The sequence below is a fragment of the Mus musculus genome, chromosome 5, assembly GCF_000001635.26.
Source record: "Mus musculus strain C57BL/6J chromosome 5, GRCm38.p6 C57BL/6J".
Classification (NCBI taxonomy): domain Eukaryota; kingdom Metazoa; phylum Chordata; class Mammalia; order Rodentia; family Muridae; genus Mus; species Mus musculus.
In genome coordinates this window covers 34,897,555-34,912,820 of record NC_000071.6, presented here as the reverse complement: position 1 = coordinate 34,912,820, position 15,266 = coordinate 34,897,555, and the positions used below count along the sequence as shown (strand labels likewise).

At 48.5% G+C, this 15,266-nt stretch overlaps 1 protein-coding gene across 3 annotated transcripts in view; it reads right to left on the bottom strand.

Moving 5' to 3' along the window:
* Nucleotides 1-286: 286 nt before the first annotated feature.
* Nucleotides 287-15,266, bottom strand: part of Htt (huntingtin) — a 150,814-nt gene continuing 135,834 nt past the window's right edge. For 2 of the 3 annotated variants that reach the window (XM_006503744.3, XM_017320683.1), the window contains 10 exons: nucleotides 14,162-14,292; nucleotides 13,895-14,024; nucleotides 12,894-13,049; nucleotides 9,422-9,612; nucleotides 7,393-7,507; nucleotides 7,077-7,290; nucleotides 6,617-6,722; nucleotides 5,575-5,737; nucleotides 5,228-5,388; nucleotides 3,419-4,189 (listed from right to left, as the gene is read on the bottom strand). In XM_006503744.3, coding sequence (XP_006503807.1) covers nucleotides 3,976-4,189; nucleotides 5,228-5,388; nucleotides 5,575-5,737; nucleotides 6,617-6,722; nucleotides 7,077-7,290; nucleotides 7,393-7,507; nucleotides 9,422-9,612; nucleotides 12,894-13,049; nucleotides 13,895-14,024; nucleotides 14,162-14,292 — 1,581 coding nt within the window. In that variant the 3' untranslated portion in view covers nucleotides 3,419-3,975. Of the gene's footprint in view, nucleotides 4,190-5,227; nucleotides 5,389-5,574; nucleotides 5,738-6,616; nucleotides 6,723-7,076; nucleotides 7,291-7,392; nucleotides 7,508-9,421; nucleotides 9,613-12,893; nucleotides 13,050-13,894; nucleotides 14,025-14,161; nucleotides 14,293-15,266 lie in introns of all 3 variants that reach the window. The other variant, NM_010414.3, reaches the window with a different exon arrangement.

The following is a 15,266-nucleotide window of genomic DNA, read 5'->3' as shown; positions in this document are numbered from 1 at the left end:
GGAAGCTGAAACAATACCTAGGATCTCACACGACAGGCTTAAAATGCCAATAACTATGAGAACTTGGCACACCATATCTCCCAGACAGGGAGACCACTTCAATAGGGTCTGCGAATACTCCTAGGCCTGGTCCCAATTCCAGGCACACAGTCTCATTCTATACCTAGTATTGCCTGATCTTTACAGTGTCAAGATGGCTGCTGGTAGTATCCTTGCCCCACTGGAGATAAGCAGGATGCTCTCCTCAAATGCTAGAAAGGAGGTTTTATAAGTAAAGCAAGCCTCAAACAGCAACAACAGGTGGTTTAATCGCTTCTTTAATTCAACTGTACAATATCTGCAATTTAAAAATTTTAAATATACATTTCATGTCAGTCCTTCCTTTTGGAAATGGACAGCCAGGTCTAGGCTGGGCTCCGGGGCACACCCATCACAGCCCTCCTAGTTCCCAGTGAAGCCCATGGCATACAGCAGCAAGGCTTGGACAGGAGCCCCCTAGAATGCAGCCAAATCTCTGCAGATAGGTCTCTGCCACCTATTATCTTACACCCAGCTTGCGGCAGAGGGTGTTTCCAGAGACACTTGAGGGGAGCAGTTCCTTCGATGGCTCTAGAGTGTGACAAGCACACATGGAGGGTGGCCCTGAACCTTGATATCATCTTTAGTTGTCACACTGCTCAGCATTGGTTCTTCTTTCCTGGAGGCTCCAGACCCACTGAGGAACAATTCTTTTCCCAACCATGATATCCTGAGCCCACACCCAGCATCAGCAGCTCAGTGTCTTCGACTCCCACATACCAATCCCTGGAGGACAGCTTCATGCCTGTCCTGGTAGCAGCCATGATCCTAGTGCTCAATGCTGAGGGAGGGAGGGAGGGACGGAGGGAGGGAGGGAGGGAGGGAGGGAAGGAGGGAGGGAAGGAGACTGTGTGGGGAAGGATGCTCACAGGTGGCAAGGAGACCAATTCTGCAGCCCCACAATGGGAGGCAAGACTCCTTGTGACGTGGCTGTGAGACAAGCTATTGCTGTATAAAACCTGTCCCATGAGCCGGAAGCAGAGCTGCTTCACTCACTCACGGGAAGGTACTTCCTGCCAGGGAAGGCACCTGTTAGGATTGGTCCCTTCCCTGGCACTGCATTCTACAGGGCAGGAGGTGGTTCCACTCCAGTTCTTCCCTCCTGAAGGGTACATGTGCAGACAAAATGAGAGAACCATAAAGGGCACTTGGCAGTGGCTAAGTCACCTACATGTCAAGGGGGCCATCAGTGGGAGGGAGGGAGGCACATTTTGGAGAAGAAACATGCTGAAGTGCATTGCCAAAAGTTCTACCCTGGTTTTATTAAAATCTTTCCTGACAGTACCACCATGGAAACAGAAACAACATCCCACCTCCTACCCCTAAAACCTCATAGTCAAAATAACTTTTGTTTTTAAATAAAGCTTGGAAATCTTTAGATTTTTGAGGAATTTGATAAAAAGTTTTAGTCCCTCCTGCAGTTAGACAGGTGGGGCAATGTCTCCAGTGAGACTTTAATGAGCTATGGACTTTTAAAAATTGAGTCCCATTCTCAGATGCTAGACTCACAAAGCTGACTGTATGTGGCAGTTGCAAGAAAAGTCTGCTTTCAGAAAAAACAGGCAGGCATTTTTAGAGGCCTTGCATATGTCTTTGAGGATTGTGTGTGTGTTTATGTGTGTACACAAATACATACCTGCCTGTACCCAGGTGCATCTCTAGGTTGTGGCACCCATGAGCAGACAACAACTTTGTGGCAGAGGCTGTCCTTGCCCCATACTAAGAATTGTTTCTGATCACACTAAACAAGAGGCCAACTAAACTTGAGGTTGAGCTCACTGATATAATCCCCTGGTGAATGGCTCTAGATTTTATATTGAGTTTCCTTATGAACATCTACCATGAGGAGTAATCAGGCCTGCACCATGCTCATCTCAGAGCGGTTGGACCAACCTCAGAGTGTGGCAGCAGCACTGTAAGAACTTTCACATGGTCCCCGAGCACTTCTAGGCGGGAAATTGAGGGTGACAAGAAGAAGCCCTAAATCAGCAAAGGGGCATTGGTGAATTTCTTTCATTAAAATTCAGTAGCTTCCCTTAACGTCCTCTTGAAAGACCTAATCCATGTCCACTGTTCCTGTTACCACGCCTTGGGGTGGTTTTTGCCAGGGCAGATAGGAGGAGAGTCAGGCCAAGTGTGAGGCTCCCCACAACCTGTGTTTGGTAGGGAACCTTGCATCCCAGCAGCAAGGCTACTTGTCATGATGGAAAGATAGAGGGAAATTCAAGGGTCTCAAGAAAGCAATCCATGGACTGAAGCACAGTTAGTTAATCACAGGCTGCAAGCTCTTTCCTCCTGTGTAGCCTAGAAACATCTCCAAACTATTCCACTCCCCTACTCTACAGCTGAGAAATACAGATATGACTTAGCGGAACAGCAGAAAATCTGCTTGGTCATATAGTCAAACAGCAAACAGAGTTCCCAAACCAAGCCAGGAAATGAAGGTAGCTCATTTTCATTAACATGACCTGGTTACTCTGGGCTTGGGCTTTGGGAAGAGGTGGCTCTGACCAGCATGGGAAGCTGTCTGAGGCCAGAGGCTGACCTGATTTTGAACCTTCCCTTTGGTGCCTCATCTTGTCAGCTGAGTCCTCCCTGGGCTCTGACAGGCATAGGTCTGTACTCTACTGGGCTGACAGAAGGCAAGATGGGAAGGGGCAAAAGAGGCTCTGGGTCCATTCTTAACTGTTGCTAGGACACCAAGCTTTCCCTTGACTATGAGAAACTGAGACAAACCAACAAACCATAGCTCAGAGACACCTTTGGGGTAATCAGGTCAGCACTTCTCAGGTCCCAACCATGCAGAAGATACAAAGGGACAGACAGCATCCACAATGGTCAGCTGGTGTGTGGGCAGGCTACAGTGCAGGTCAGCCACAACCAGGGATGAGGTTATTGGGATAGCCACTTTGGGTCCAGCAGATGCTGTTTCTACCCAGGCTGAGAGACTAGGAGAGTGCATCAACACCAGGGAGGAGATAGCTTGACAGTCATGCCTGGGAAGGGGAGAGGAGGGCAGCTGCCACAGGGCAAGCCTCTTATAACTCTAACAGTGGAAGTCAGTTTTTCAGTTCCTCAGTTAGGCCACAGGCAGGATTCTCACACAGGCAGTCAATACCAACACCTCTCTCTGTGCTGGCTTAATGGAATGCATAAGAAAAGGGAGCTGTATGAAGTGCAAGTGCCACAGGGTGTTGGGAGGGCTACAGGAGGGACCTGCCCGACTAGACTGAGTAGCTACAGGAGAGGGAGTGGCGGCCAGAAGGCCCCTCCACTTCCATAAACTTTGTCACATGCAGCACAGGCCTTGCCAAGTCACACACTTTACACGGGCATAGGAAAAGTTACATTAAAATTAATCTCTTTACTGATATAATTAAATTTTAACTCCTGAGAAGAAAACACAGAAAGGAAAATGGTGCTGGACACCTGGCAGCCCCAGTTCCCAGCCCCACACACCATTCATTTTGTGTCCAGACACTGGTGTGGCAGGTATGCCTACTGGGTAAATGTGGGAGGGAGCTCTCCAGCCCAGTGGAGCAGGCGGGCTCAGAACCATCTGGCAAGAGCTAGGACTTCTGATCCACATACCAGGGCAGCTGCAACCTGGCGACTATGGCCAGGGGAACACTAGGAAAAAGACAAACACCTGGTCAACCTAGCACTGTCACCAGCTGCAGCGAGGCCAGGACCCAGGACTCAGGCTCAACCCCAACATAGTGCATGTTCCCTGCATAGCCCTCATTGCAAAGCACTCCTGCCATTGCCTGGCTGTCCACTTGACACAAGTGGAAGCCTGCACGGCCAAGGCAGCCCCAGCAGAAGCTTGGAGCAGGCTCCTGGAGGCTCAGGCCCCAGCAGCTGCCTTCTTTCAGCCTTTTGTCCCACAGGCACTACTCAGCAGGTGGTGACCTTGTGAACATTTTGCAAACAAGCAAGCAGCCTGTGGTATGGACTTCCTGGTGCAGCCACCACCTCAAACACAGACTGGAAAGCCCTGCGGTCGAATTCCTCCTCTATCTGGTGTCTGTAGAAGTCTGTGGCAACCAGGCAGAAAAGGTTCACATCCACCTGTTCCAGTTTGCCCATCCTGCTGATGACATGTGGAAGGCTGGTAGAAGAGTTAAGGAGGAACGATGGCAAGGGTGGAAAGACAGCCTCCCCAAGCGGTTCCCCTCCTAAGTCCACCAAGAGGCCCAGGGAAGACTGAGGGCAACCAAAATAGAGGGCAGCCTAGACCACATTAACAGCAGCAGCTGCCTGTAATCCTTTCTCAGCTGCAGCTTGCTGTCTGCCCAGGAGGACAGGGGTGGGTAGGCAGAGAGGCCCAGGAAGTGGGAGTCATGCAGTGCAGACAGGATGCTGGTTCCCAGTGCTCTGCACAACAGCACTTACCTGGGCTGTGCTCCCCACACAGTGCTAGTGGCTGGTGTTCCTGCTCAAACTGCTCCAGTGCAGGGAGGGCAGAGCTAGCTAGCACCCTGCCTGCAAGGCTTTCCCAGTACTTAGGGTGAGGCTGTACTGTCACCACCAAGACAGCTTTGCTGCTAGTAACTCTTGTGGTCTACTGAGAAGGAGGCTGCCAAGAGGAACTCCTGGCATCACTGTTAGGGCGGGAACTGCAGCTTTACTTACGGCTTTCCCCAGGAGGGTGACCACAGCGTAAAGATGAGAGCTAATGAGAAGCAGCATTGAGAAAACCTCAGAGGGACAGATTATGCCAGATGATGGGGCAGCCGCAGGGCCAGTGGCTGGCTGGCCTGAGCTGCCCTGCCTCCCTTTGGACTTCCCTTTCCCTCAGCAGTAAAACTGCCATAAACCCTGGCTGGCAAATGGTTAGACCTTCTGTTTCGTGTCCCTGTCAACATTTTAGGGAAGGGTAAGCATCACCTGTGGGGTTCTTGTTTTTTTGAGACAGGGTTTCTCTGTGTAGCCCTGGCTGTCCTGGAACTCACTCTGTAGACCAGGCTGGCCTGGAACTCAGAAGTCCTCCTGCCTCTGCCTCCCAAGTGCTGGGATTAAAGGCGTGCGCCACCACCACCCACCTGTGAGGTTCTTTAGAGTTTAGGTTTGAAAACATTCAGTGAAACCTGAACTGGATGCTAAGTGAACAAGGAACCTGGCCAAAGTCCCATGGAAGGAAGGATACATCGCAGAAACCCATGGGCTGGTAGATGCGCTAACAAGGAAGCAGGAGAGGCTCCACATGGCCATGGCAACTGGAGTTCTTTGTGTGAAGTTGGACAGGGACAGCATGACCCAGTCCCGGACCATGGATGACTGCCCAGCACTGTGCAGAGTCTGAAAAACCTAGGGACAAGAGAGCCCTGAGCACAGGGTCAGACTGTGGGGTGGGGTGAGGGGACTGGGGCCACAGCTGCCACTCATCTTAAAGGATGAGTCTAGCCCTGATGACAGGCCTACGGCAAGTGTGGGATTGGCTCCCCCTTCCTCCTCCTGCTCTGTCCTTACCCCACAAGGCAAGTACACCCTCACCTTGTAAACTACAGTGGCCATGAACTGTGGGTATGGCTGCTGATTGGACAGGAACTCTCCAATGACTTTGTTCATGACATCTTGAGGTGGAAAGAAGTCATCTAGGAACTGAGGCAGGATCCTTGCCACAACCCTGGCTTCACAGGGAAATCCCTTGCGGATCCTGAAATGAGAGGAGCTGATTTGAGCCTCACCCTGGCTCTTGGCCTCTCAACCTTGCCCATAGAGCCATCATGGACTAAGGCTCAGAGGTCCTTGACCCACAGGAATGTTCCAAGTGGGGCTCAGACCACAACTAGGGTATGAGTTTTAAAAGCCAAAGATGATATCCAGGCTGTTCTTTTGCTGCCCTGATTGATCTGGGCACAAGGTGATCTTTCCCACTCTGGGGAGAATAATGCAGTTGTGGGACAGCCTTGTAAAGGAATAGCAGCAAAAGGGTGGGGTGGTGATATTACTGAAGAGACTCTCCACATCAAAATGTACCAAAACTTTTCACTGTTGTATGTCCTAATACCCAGAGTACTACTGTCAATCAGCAACTTTTCTTCCCTTCAAAATTGGACACCCATCTATGCTCCTGTTGATTCTTCTCTCAACATCCAACACTTTACCCTTACCTCAGCAGCATCCTTAAAGACCGCTGACCTATGATTATTCCACTAATGCCACACAACTGTGGTATACAGCTGAGAAGTACACAAGTGACTCAGACCCTTAGCCATGCCTCCTTCCTGTGGATATGGCCTGAGCCCCACCACAGCACTTGGCTATACTCCAGGAGTATCTATTTCCTCAGCAGTGGCCTATGGGATCCACCAGGGCAGTGGTTTGGTTGTACACCTGCATGGGTCCAGTTGTCTCTGAGTCTGGTTTGCAGGTGGTGCTCTGTGAATATGCATGCACTGGAAAAATGGCTGCAAAGATACATTTTAGAGTTCAAGAGAATGAACAAATACACACAGAAGAACTGCTCTGGCTGTGGCTCTAGGGCAGTCAATGACTACTGAGGTTAGAGGTAGAGATTTGCTGCATGTCTTACCTATCAAAGAGAACAGACACTCGCTCCATAGCTACAATCACAGACTCGCTGTCAGGTGTAGCAGGGCTGGGGTCAGAAGCTCTGCCTGGACTGGCTTTTTCCTTTCCTGAAACAAAAACACTAAGTAGGCTATACAGAACAGAAGCCCAAGAGTTTTGAAATCTGCACTCAGTGGCTCAAACAGGACTTTACCAGATAGGCAGAGATCCTTCAAAAACAGGTGATTACAGTCCCTAGCAAGGCAGGACCCAGCCCAACTTTCTTCCAACTCTCAGGGATGCAGTGGCCAGAGGCAGCTCTGATATCAATACTTGGTGATATCATGTGAGCTACTCTCTTGCCTTGAGCCCTAAATTTCTGGAAAGGTGACCAGGATGTCTTAGGGCCACACTAAGACTGCCACACCATGAGGCCTGGCTTGAGTCTTTGGGTGAGTCTATGACCCTTACAACTCACTCACCTGTGTACATGCAGGTGAGCATCAGGCCTAGGGCTGCCATGGCCCTGTGTGGGCTTTGTACATTCACTCTGTCCACACTTAGCTTGACCAAGGACTCTGTGTCTAGCCGAGATAGCTGCTCAGACAGCAGGAGCCGCTCCAGACCCCGGAGGGCACAGTGGTAAATGATGGAGGGGGTGGACTCCTCACTTCCAGACAGCATTACTCCACACATCTAGACAAGAAGAAAGGCTTATTCTTATCTTCCCCAAAAGCACAATGACCCACTGGTACAGTTAATATGGTAACCTGCCTATGTTCAATAGAGCCCTCTCACCTGTATCACAGATGCTGAAAATTCTGGTCCCACATCCAGAGGGTAGTTTTCCATCAGGTAGAAAGCAGTGGCACACATTACCAGCACATGCTGCTGGCTGTGAATGTTCACGCAGCTAAGAATGGGAGACACATAATCATACCCAGTCACATACAGCAGCCCCTGCCTGTCTGCAGAGGGGACAGTTTTAAAGCATTATCCACCCACATCTATTGAGTACAGAGCTCTGGGGTCATGTCAGCTTCTCCAGGCCTTTTCACCTGGATGGCCTAGGGATTACACTCCAGAGCTGCATGGCCTTAGCTTAGCATGCCATCTCCAATTCTGTACCTGTCCATAGACCACTTCACTCTCCCTGAACATTCTTTATGTTCTTAGTCAGGGTTCTTCAGGGTGTCTGTTTGCTCCATGCATTTGCTAACTTGTAACACTCTAACTCATGGGATCTCCAGTTGGTGCCTCTTTGCCCAATGGCAGCAGCAGGGGCCTGGCTGGAATATGAGTTAGACCAATGGCACCATAAACAAAGGAGCCACACTCTATCTCTTCTACCCCCTTTCAGATCTGTTCAAATGACACTGCCACTCCTAGGAACTGGCCACTGTTTTGTACAGGACCCTCTGCCCAAAGCATTGAGCAAGGTCTATGTGATTATCTGATTTGGACTTGTAAGCTCCTCCTACCTGTCTTCAGTCCTCTGTGTCCTCTTCATTCCTTAGCACAGATTATGATTTCACAGAACCTACCCAAATCTGCTCCAGGCCAGGATGTGTGATCACAGGGGCAATGGGTGGCTGCTTGCCCACCCTGTACATAGTAGGTTACTATTCAGCCAAGGACTACAAGGAAGGCTGGCTACAAGCCACTATCTCTGTTCCAGTTCAACTTGCCACTGCCTGTTGGGCCCCCAAAATGCACTTCTGATCATCTGTCAGAATGCCACCTCCTCCCAGTAGCTGTCTGTCAGCCTAAGACTTTACCATCTCCAAATTTACTCTCCACCTCTCAATCTACAATCCCGTCACAGAACACCTGGACTTTTCCTCCAAGACCCGTTGCATCCCTAGCTCGTGCCTCTGAGTGCCTAGCTATGCTCCATCACACCATAACACCTCCTTCTGCTTCTAAGATAGAGCTGTGATGGACCCAACGTATTTTCAAAAGGACCAGCAACATATCCAGGTACAGCTGCATGTGAGCTGTCTTTAGGGGGAGGTGGGAGATCAGAGCAGGGAAAAGGGCCTCACAGGAAACAAGGTGCTGATCATAAACTGAAGAGGAGGCTGAGTCTGGCAGCACGGGATAAGGCTGCTATCCACACAGCAGTGTGCTAAGTGCCAGTGGAGAGCATCTTGCTAGAAAAATCCAAGAAACCATCTGATGTAGATTTGTGTCCTGTGTCTCATAACTACTATTTCCCTGGGTTTCCTGTCTGCTACTTACCAGGACCTGGCATACACTCTGTTACTCTTTTTGGGACAGGATCTCATCTGTAGCCCTGGCTGGTTTCAAGCTTATGTCAATTTTCCTGCCTTTCCTTCCTTCCTTCCTTCCTTCCTTCCTTCCTTCCTTCCTTCCTTCCTTCCTTCCTTCCTTTCCTTCCTTTCCTTCCTTTCCTTCCTTTCCTTCCTTTCCTTCCTTTCCTTCCTTCTTTCTTTCTTTCTTTCTTTCTTTCTTTCTTTCTTTCTTTCTTTCTTTCTTTCTTTCTTTCTTTCTTTTTGGTTTTTCGAGACAGGGTTTTTCTGTATAGCTCTGCTGGCTGTACTGGAACTCACTTTGTAGACCAGGCTGGCCTCAAACTCAGAAATCTGCCTGCCTCTGCCTCCCGAGTGCTGGGATCAAAGGTGTGCGCCACCACCACCTGGCCTGCCTTCGTTTCTTAAATGCTGGATCATAAGCATTTGTTACCATGTCTGTTCTGGCATATACTTTGAAAATCGAATTAGAGACTTTTATTTTCTTTTTTCTTTTTTCTGTTTTTGTTAAGACCACACCAAAGCCTGTAGCCCACCCAACCAGCCCCACTCACTGGGCTATTCCTTTGAGGTTGGACAGCAGATAGTCACTAACAACTGGAATGAGCTGCTTTGCAGTGTCATCCAAGAGGTCACACTCCAACACATAGAGGATGCCGTGCAGGGCTCCGATCTGGCTGGGCAGGTGGCTGCTCCTCAGTGTGCTCTCCAGTAGGCGGCTGACTGGCTCTGCCACAGTTTTGTCCTGGATACAAGCACAGACATGAGCTGTTGGAGGCAGACTGATGGCTGATTGCCAACAGCCTGCTTCCCTGAGGTTGAAAGAGCCTAGCAATAGTTGCGCACATAGCAGAGTCCACAAAATGATTGAAATTCATCCAGGAGATGTTGGTGTACAGTGCCAACCCTATCTAAACACTTCAAGTTGAGAGAGGGTTTACCTTATGAAGAAAATGTGATTTGTGACCACACTTACTTTCTCTTTTGGAGCTGTGGTATGTGCTGGGCAGCGGGTGTTCCTGTAACCTGCTACTTCTAACAACCCTGGATTCTGAGTTCTGCTGGCCCCTGTAGCAACAGCTCATATATGTTGTCTGCTCCTTGTCTACCTACTGGATGATTTGTGATCTGTATGACTATTCAGGAATAGTATTCACACTGGTTTTCTAGGCTTTACCCAGGAACCTTCTCCTTCAGCTGATTTTTGCCTCATGTCTCTTCACTATAATAAACCTTGGTCTGGATCCTCTGTTGGTAGTTGTGAAGCTCCTGACATTAATTTGTGCTAACCTTGACTGACATGGTATCACTTCCACTAGGTTTTCTAAATGTGGGAGTACACACCTTGAAACATGACTCCTTCAGCACTGAAGACTGCTGTTGTGTTCTGCAATCCAAGGGCAGCATTTCATTGTCTGACTGCCCCACCCCCAGGAAAGGCTGGCTAAGGACTCATTTGATCTCATGATGTAAGAGGCCTTCTGGTCATCTAGCCCTCCAGGGGAGTCTGTATCTGATGGTGTCAGGCTAAAGAGGGTTAACAGTCTTTGCCAGTTACTTCCTTCTCATCCCCCTTCCCAGGCTATCCCCATTGAGCTGTGAGTCCTTCCTAAGGACAGTACAACCTAGGGCTCTGGCCACACTCCTGCAAGCATAACATCAGGATACGTTGTTGAAGGCTGCAGATCTAATGACGGGCAAAGAAAAGTGACAATCTGACACATACTGTGAAACACTGTCCTCTGGACATGACATGGTTATGCCATCTAGAAATCAGAGGAGCTGGGATTACCTGTATTCCTACCAGACTCTCTCTCCCAAGCACAGGATTCTAGTGTTCCCTTATCAGATGCTGCACACCATCCTGCCCCCACTGCACCTGGTCTTGGGAAAGGTTAAGTGAAGGAGGAGACTATGACTCTATTTATGTAGCTTTGGGAGTATTATCACCCATGCCGTGGTAGAATTTTTTAGTATGCAGCTGTTTTGGGGTCCCTCAGCTCCAATAAATAAGCCTTCACTCAAGTTCCTATGAGGAAAGCCAGTTAATACAGTGATTCACAAGCTGGGCTTGGATCATCAGTAGCGCATCTGAGGTGAGCGTCCCTTTCCCCTGGAAAAGCAATGCAGCACAGCTTGTAGCAGCACAAAACAGGCTGGAAGCCTCTCAGAAGACACTGCCTTCAAGCAAGCTGCTTGTATACACAGAGCTGGGAACTGGAGCCATTTGCCATTCTGCCTTGGGGTCGTTTCTTAAAAATGACCATTCTTTATTTGCCTGATGCATTTGATTTACATTTTGCCTGAGGAACTTGGGCTTGAGCACAAAACCACAGTTACAAGGAAAGTTAAGCCACTGAAGCCACCCCAAGAAGGAAAATGGACCTCCCACAAGCACACGGTCAGTCCTGACAGCACCCAGAGGACGCCTGCTTTGAAGAGTGTGCTCACATAGGGGGACTAAGTGCTCATTGTTCCTGTTCTCTGGATGGTGCTATGGCCACCCATGCTGTATACCTGTTCTAGCCCCTAGGTTCAGTGACAACAGATCCTCTAGCAGAGCAGTAAGGAGAGGTGGGAGTCATGCTGTGCCATGATCTATGTGTACTGCTGCTCTGTGAGACTGCACAGGGTTACACAGGTATGTAAAAGATGCCATCAGATAATTGTGGCCACAGTGATAATAGCACTGTCTTACTAACAAGAGAGGGCATGGCACATATGACCCATGGGGAATGGTCCCCAGCAGGCTCTTCCACACTACTCCTGCCAGCAGTCCTAACTACATCACACATAGCAGCCACTCACGTGTCTATGAACAAAGAAGTTTCCTTATTAAAATTACTCTTATTTTTATATGTGGTATACATGTATGTGTCCACATGGTAAATATGCATGTGTACTTGTAGAAGCCAGAAGAGGGTGCCGGTTATGAGCTGACAATGTGAGTGCTAAGAATGAACCCAGATATTCTGTAAGAGAACCAAGTGCTCTTAACCACTGAGCCATCTTTCCAATCCCTAAACAGTTTCTTATGTTGTCACAAAATTGGATCCCAGGAAACAGAGATTAAAAACATGATAATTTTCAACATTTAATGATAACATTTTAACATAATTTAAAAACACAATAATAATTTAATAGTAAGTGACAGGACAAAAGAGCCAATATCAACAGTCTAAGGTCTGTCCCCTTTCCTGAGTGTTGATGCCCTCCAATATGCTCCAACAAGAGGCAGAACCCATAGGCGATTACTTTCACGTGTATGTCTGAACCATGTTCTGAGAAGCACCTAAAAATATGTACATATGAAAGACAACCAAGTAGTACTAGCTAAATGCTGATAACTCGGCAGCAAAATAATGGGAAATGCCGATGAGCTGGAGAAGCCAGGAGGTGCACACCAGGCGTCCCAGAGCACCTTGATTTGGGGCTTCCCAGTCTCGAGAATTATAAGCAGTTCCTATCTGTTGTTTATTTACCCTGTCTAAGGTGTTTTGTGACAGCAACACAACTAGACCAAGAAAATCATGATGTTAAGGATCAAGATCTACATTTCTCAAAGTAGAAGTGAAAGGTTACTATGACAACAAGCTCACCAGGGAAGCCTGTGTAGGCTGAGCAGTACAGTGGGAGCTAGACCCCACCAGAGAAATGGAGTGGGGCTGCCAAGTGACAGACTGGCAGAAGTGTGACCCAGTTTCACTCTGTGCTGTCCTAGTGCTACCATACCTTCTGCATTCTGTATTCTGGAGAGGTGCTCACTGTAACAGCATACAGTGAGCCAAGGGAGACAAGTACTCCAGCCATGCTCACCACATCCCAGTCTCTGTGGGAACAGCACCAAAAGGCACCGAAGTCTTTTAGCTGACCAGAGCCATGGTCCACATGTGCCAGGGAGCTTGGCTTGGGACAGGACTCTGAACTATGCAGATGCATGTAGCACATGTGACCAATACAAGGTCCCAAAGCAGTGCAGTCCCAAGCAGCTTCAATGGGGGCGGCCTCTGCACTACCCTCACTCACCATTCCAAGGACAGCAGCTGCCTTACAGGTGGCAGGCACCAGGTACTGAATGAGGATCTCATCTTCTGAAGGGTGCACTCTCCGTAGTTCTGTCAGCGTCAGATACATCATTTCAAACTGGGTACGTTCGGTGAATAAGTCTGACACTACAAGAAGCTGGAGACATGGAGAATCAGAACAAGAATTACACCTGGAGGGATGTTAGAAAGGCAGCCTAAAATGTGAGCCCCTGTGTAAGTTCTGGGAACAGATCCGGGTCCTTCAGAAAAGCAGCTGTTGTCCTCTTAACTACCACTCTCTCCAGCTCCCTCTATCACTTTCAGACCAAGTCAGTGTCTTAGAGCCTTTCGATCCAGCCCTGACGATATTGAAAGATGTCACTGACGACCCTTTGTTTGGGACTGTCGGGAAGTGTGGAGTAGTGAAGTATAATGAGACTACTCCTTCTCTGACACTGCTCTTCTGAACCAGTGCTTCTTGGAGAGTATTGGCTTAGAAGGATAAGGCACACAGTTGTTTGTTACTACTCTGGAAGAGAGAGACACGCTGGGTCTCTGGAAGGCACACCACTCACTGCTGTTACATTTCAGAGTATTTACCTGATCTGGATCTGAAAAAAAAATATCTGTCTCGCCACCAACTTCACACATTCTGTCCCTCCATACCTGGGAGGCCTGCAGGAGTCCTTTACAGGTTCTGAGACATTAGAGATGAGGTGTGTATGTGTCTATGTGTGCGTATCTGTGTGTGCTTGTTTATTTGTATATATTTGTGTGTGTATGTGTCTGTGTATCTATTTGGTGAATGCATGGCACATGTGTGTATTTATGTATATGGTATCTGGTGCATATAGGTGAAGTTTGTGTAATGTGTCTGTCGCTTGTATTTAGTACACGTGTGTGCATATGTGCCTGTGCATGATTGTGTGTGTGTGTATGCACACGTTCAAGTGTGTGTGTATGGTGTACAGATGCCTCTGGGTGAGGGGAAAGCAAACTTACAGATCGAACCACTTCACTGATCAGGATGACGGGGGTCCTTCTGGCTGCACTGGATGGCAGGATCCATCGGCTGTACAATTCAAGCAGAAACTGCGAACAGGAGTGAATATCAACCCCGGCACGGTGTTTTCTGCAGAGTGTGAAACATGGATATTTTCCCCATACAGAAATGAGAGGTTAGCCTCAAGAGGACCCCAAATAAGTGACTGAGAAGAAATCTCAAATTTCTTATTAAAAAAAAAAAAAAAAAAAAAAGAGCCAGTAAACCTGGAATTGACTGGAGACACAGGTGGTGACGTTGGTGCAGGGACATCACTTTCTTCCTCTTCTTCCTCATCCCATTCCTCCTCTCTCAGGGGTGTGATGTTATTTCCCAGCCACACGGAGTGTATGGACACCTGTCATAGAAGCAGGCACCAGAGATAAGGACATAGGTAAAGGCCTCAGGTTCTTCTTGGGTAGGTACAATCAGGTCTTCCTGGTCTGAGCACATATGGCCACAGTAATGATTCACTCAGACCCAAATGTTACTATCAGTGGAACCCCTGGGTAGTAAGGTAAATGTTCTAAACTGTTGGCAGGTGATGAGTAAGATGCCTGGGGCTCCTGGGCACATGATCATATTCTAGGTTCCATGTCCCTGTTGTCACATTGTCCCTTATGGCTGTGTTGAACTCATCTGTCTGTTTCCTTCAGTACTTGAGGCCAGCTCCAATGTCTGACCTCAGGTTCAAAGCCTGAATGAGTGTCTGGAGAGGGTATGAAGTAAAAGCAACACCAAAGAGTGACACTAAGTGCTTCTAAGTGACAGCTGACCACACCCTGGAGAGAATGCCCATACATGGATTTTATACACCTGGTCCCACTCATTTGTGTTTTCCAATTATAAAACCTGATTTTCTGGGCTGCTTGGTTACAGAAATTTCTCCAAGGATGCAGAAGGAGATGCGTTTGTTTTAGGAAGGTATAAGGAGCAGCCAAGAGCCCCAAGCTCCTAAATGTAGTTGCAGATGAAGTGGTCTTTGCATTCTCAGGATGAACAGTGACTTCCGTTTTGATTGCTCCTCTACAAATCCTCCTGCATTTTTCCTTATGATCTCAGATCTCAGCTTCAGTGAAGACAAGCTGTGAGCTGTGACTCCAGGTGCCAGTGTTCTCCATGCCCAGCCCCTTCTACCATCTCTTTCCCCAAAATGGAGTGGCAGCGCAGCCCGGCAGTTTTTTTTAATAGCTGGCAGGTATCCCAGGCAAGGCAGGGCTAAATCTATACTTTGGCCCCACACAGTCCTACTACATTCAGGTTGCAGACATTGGAGCTGGCCTCAAGTACTGAAGGAAACAGACAGATGAGTTCAACACAGCCATAAGGGAC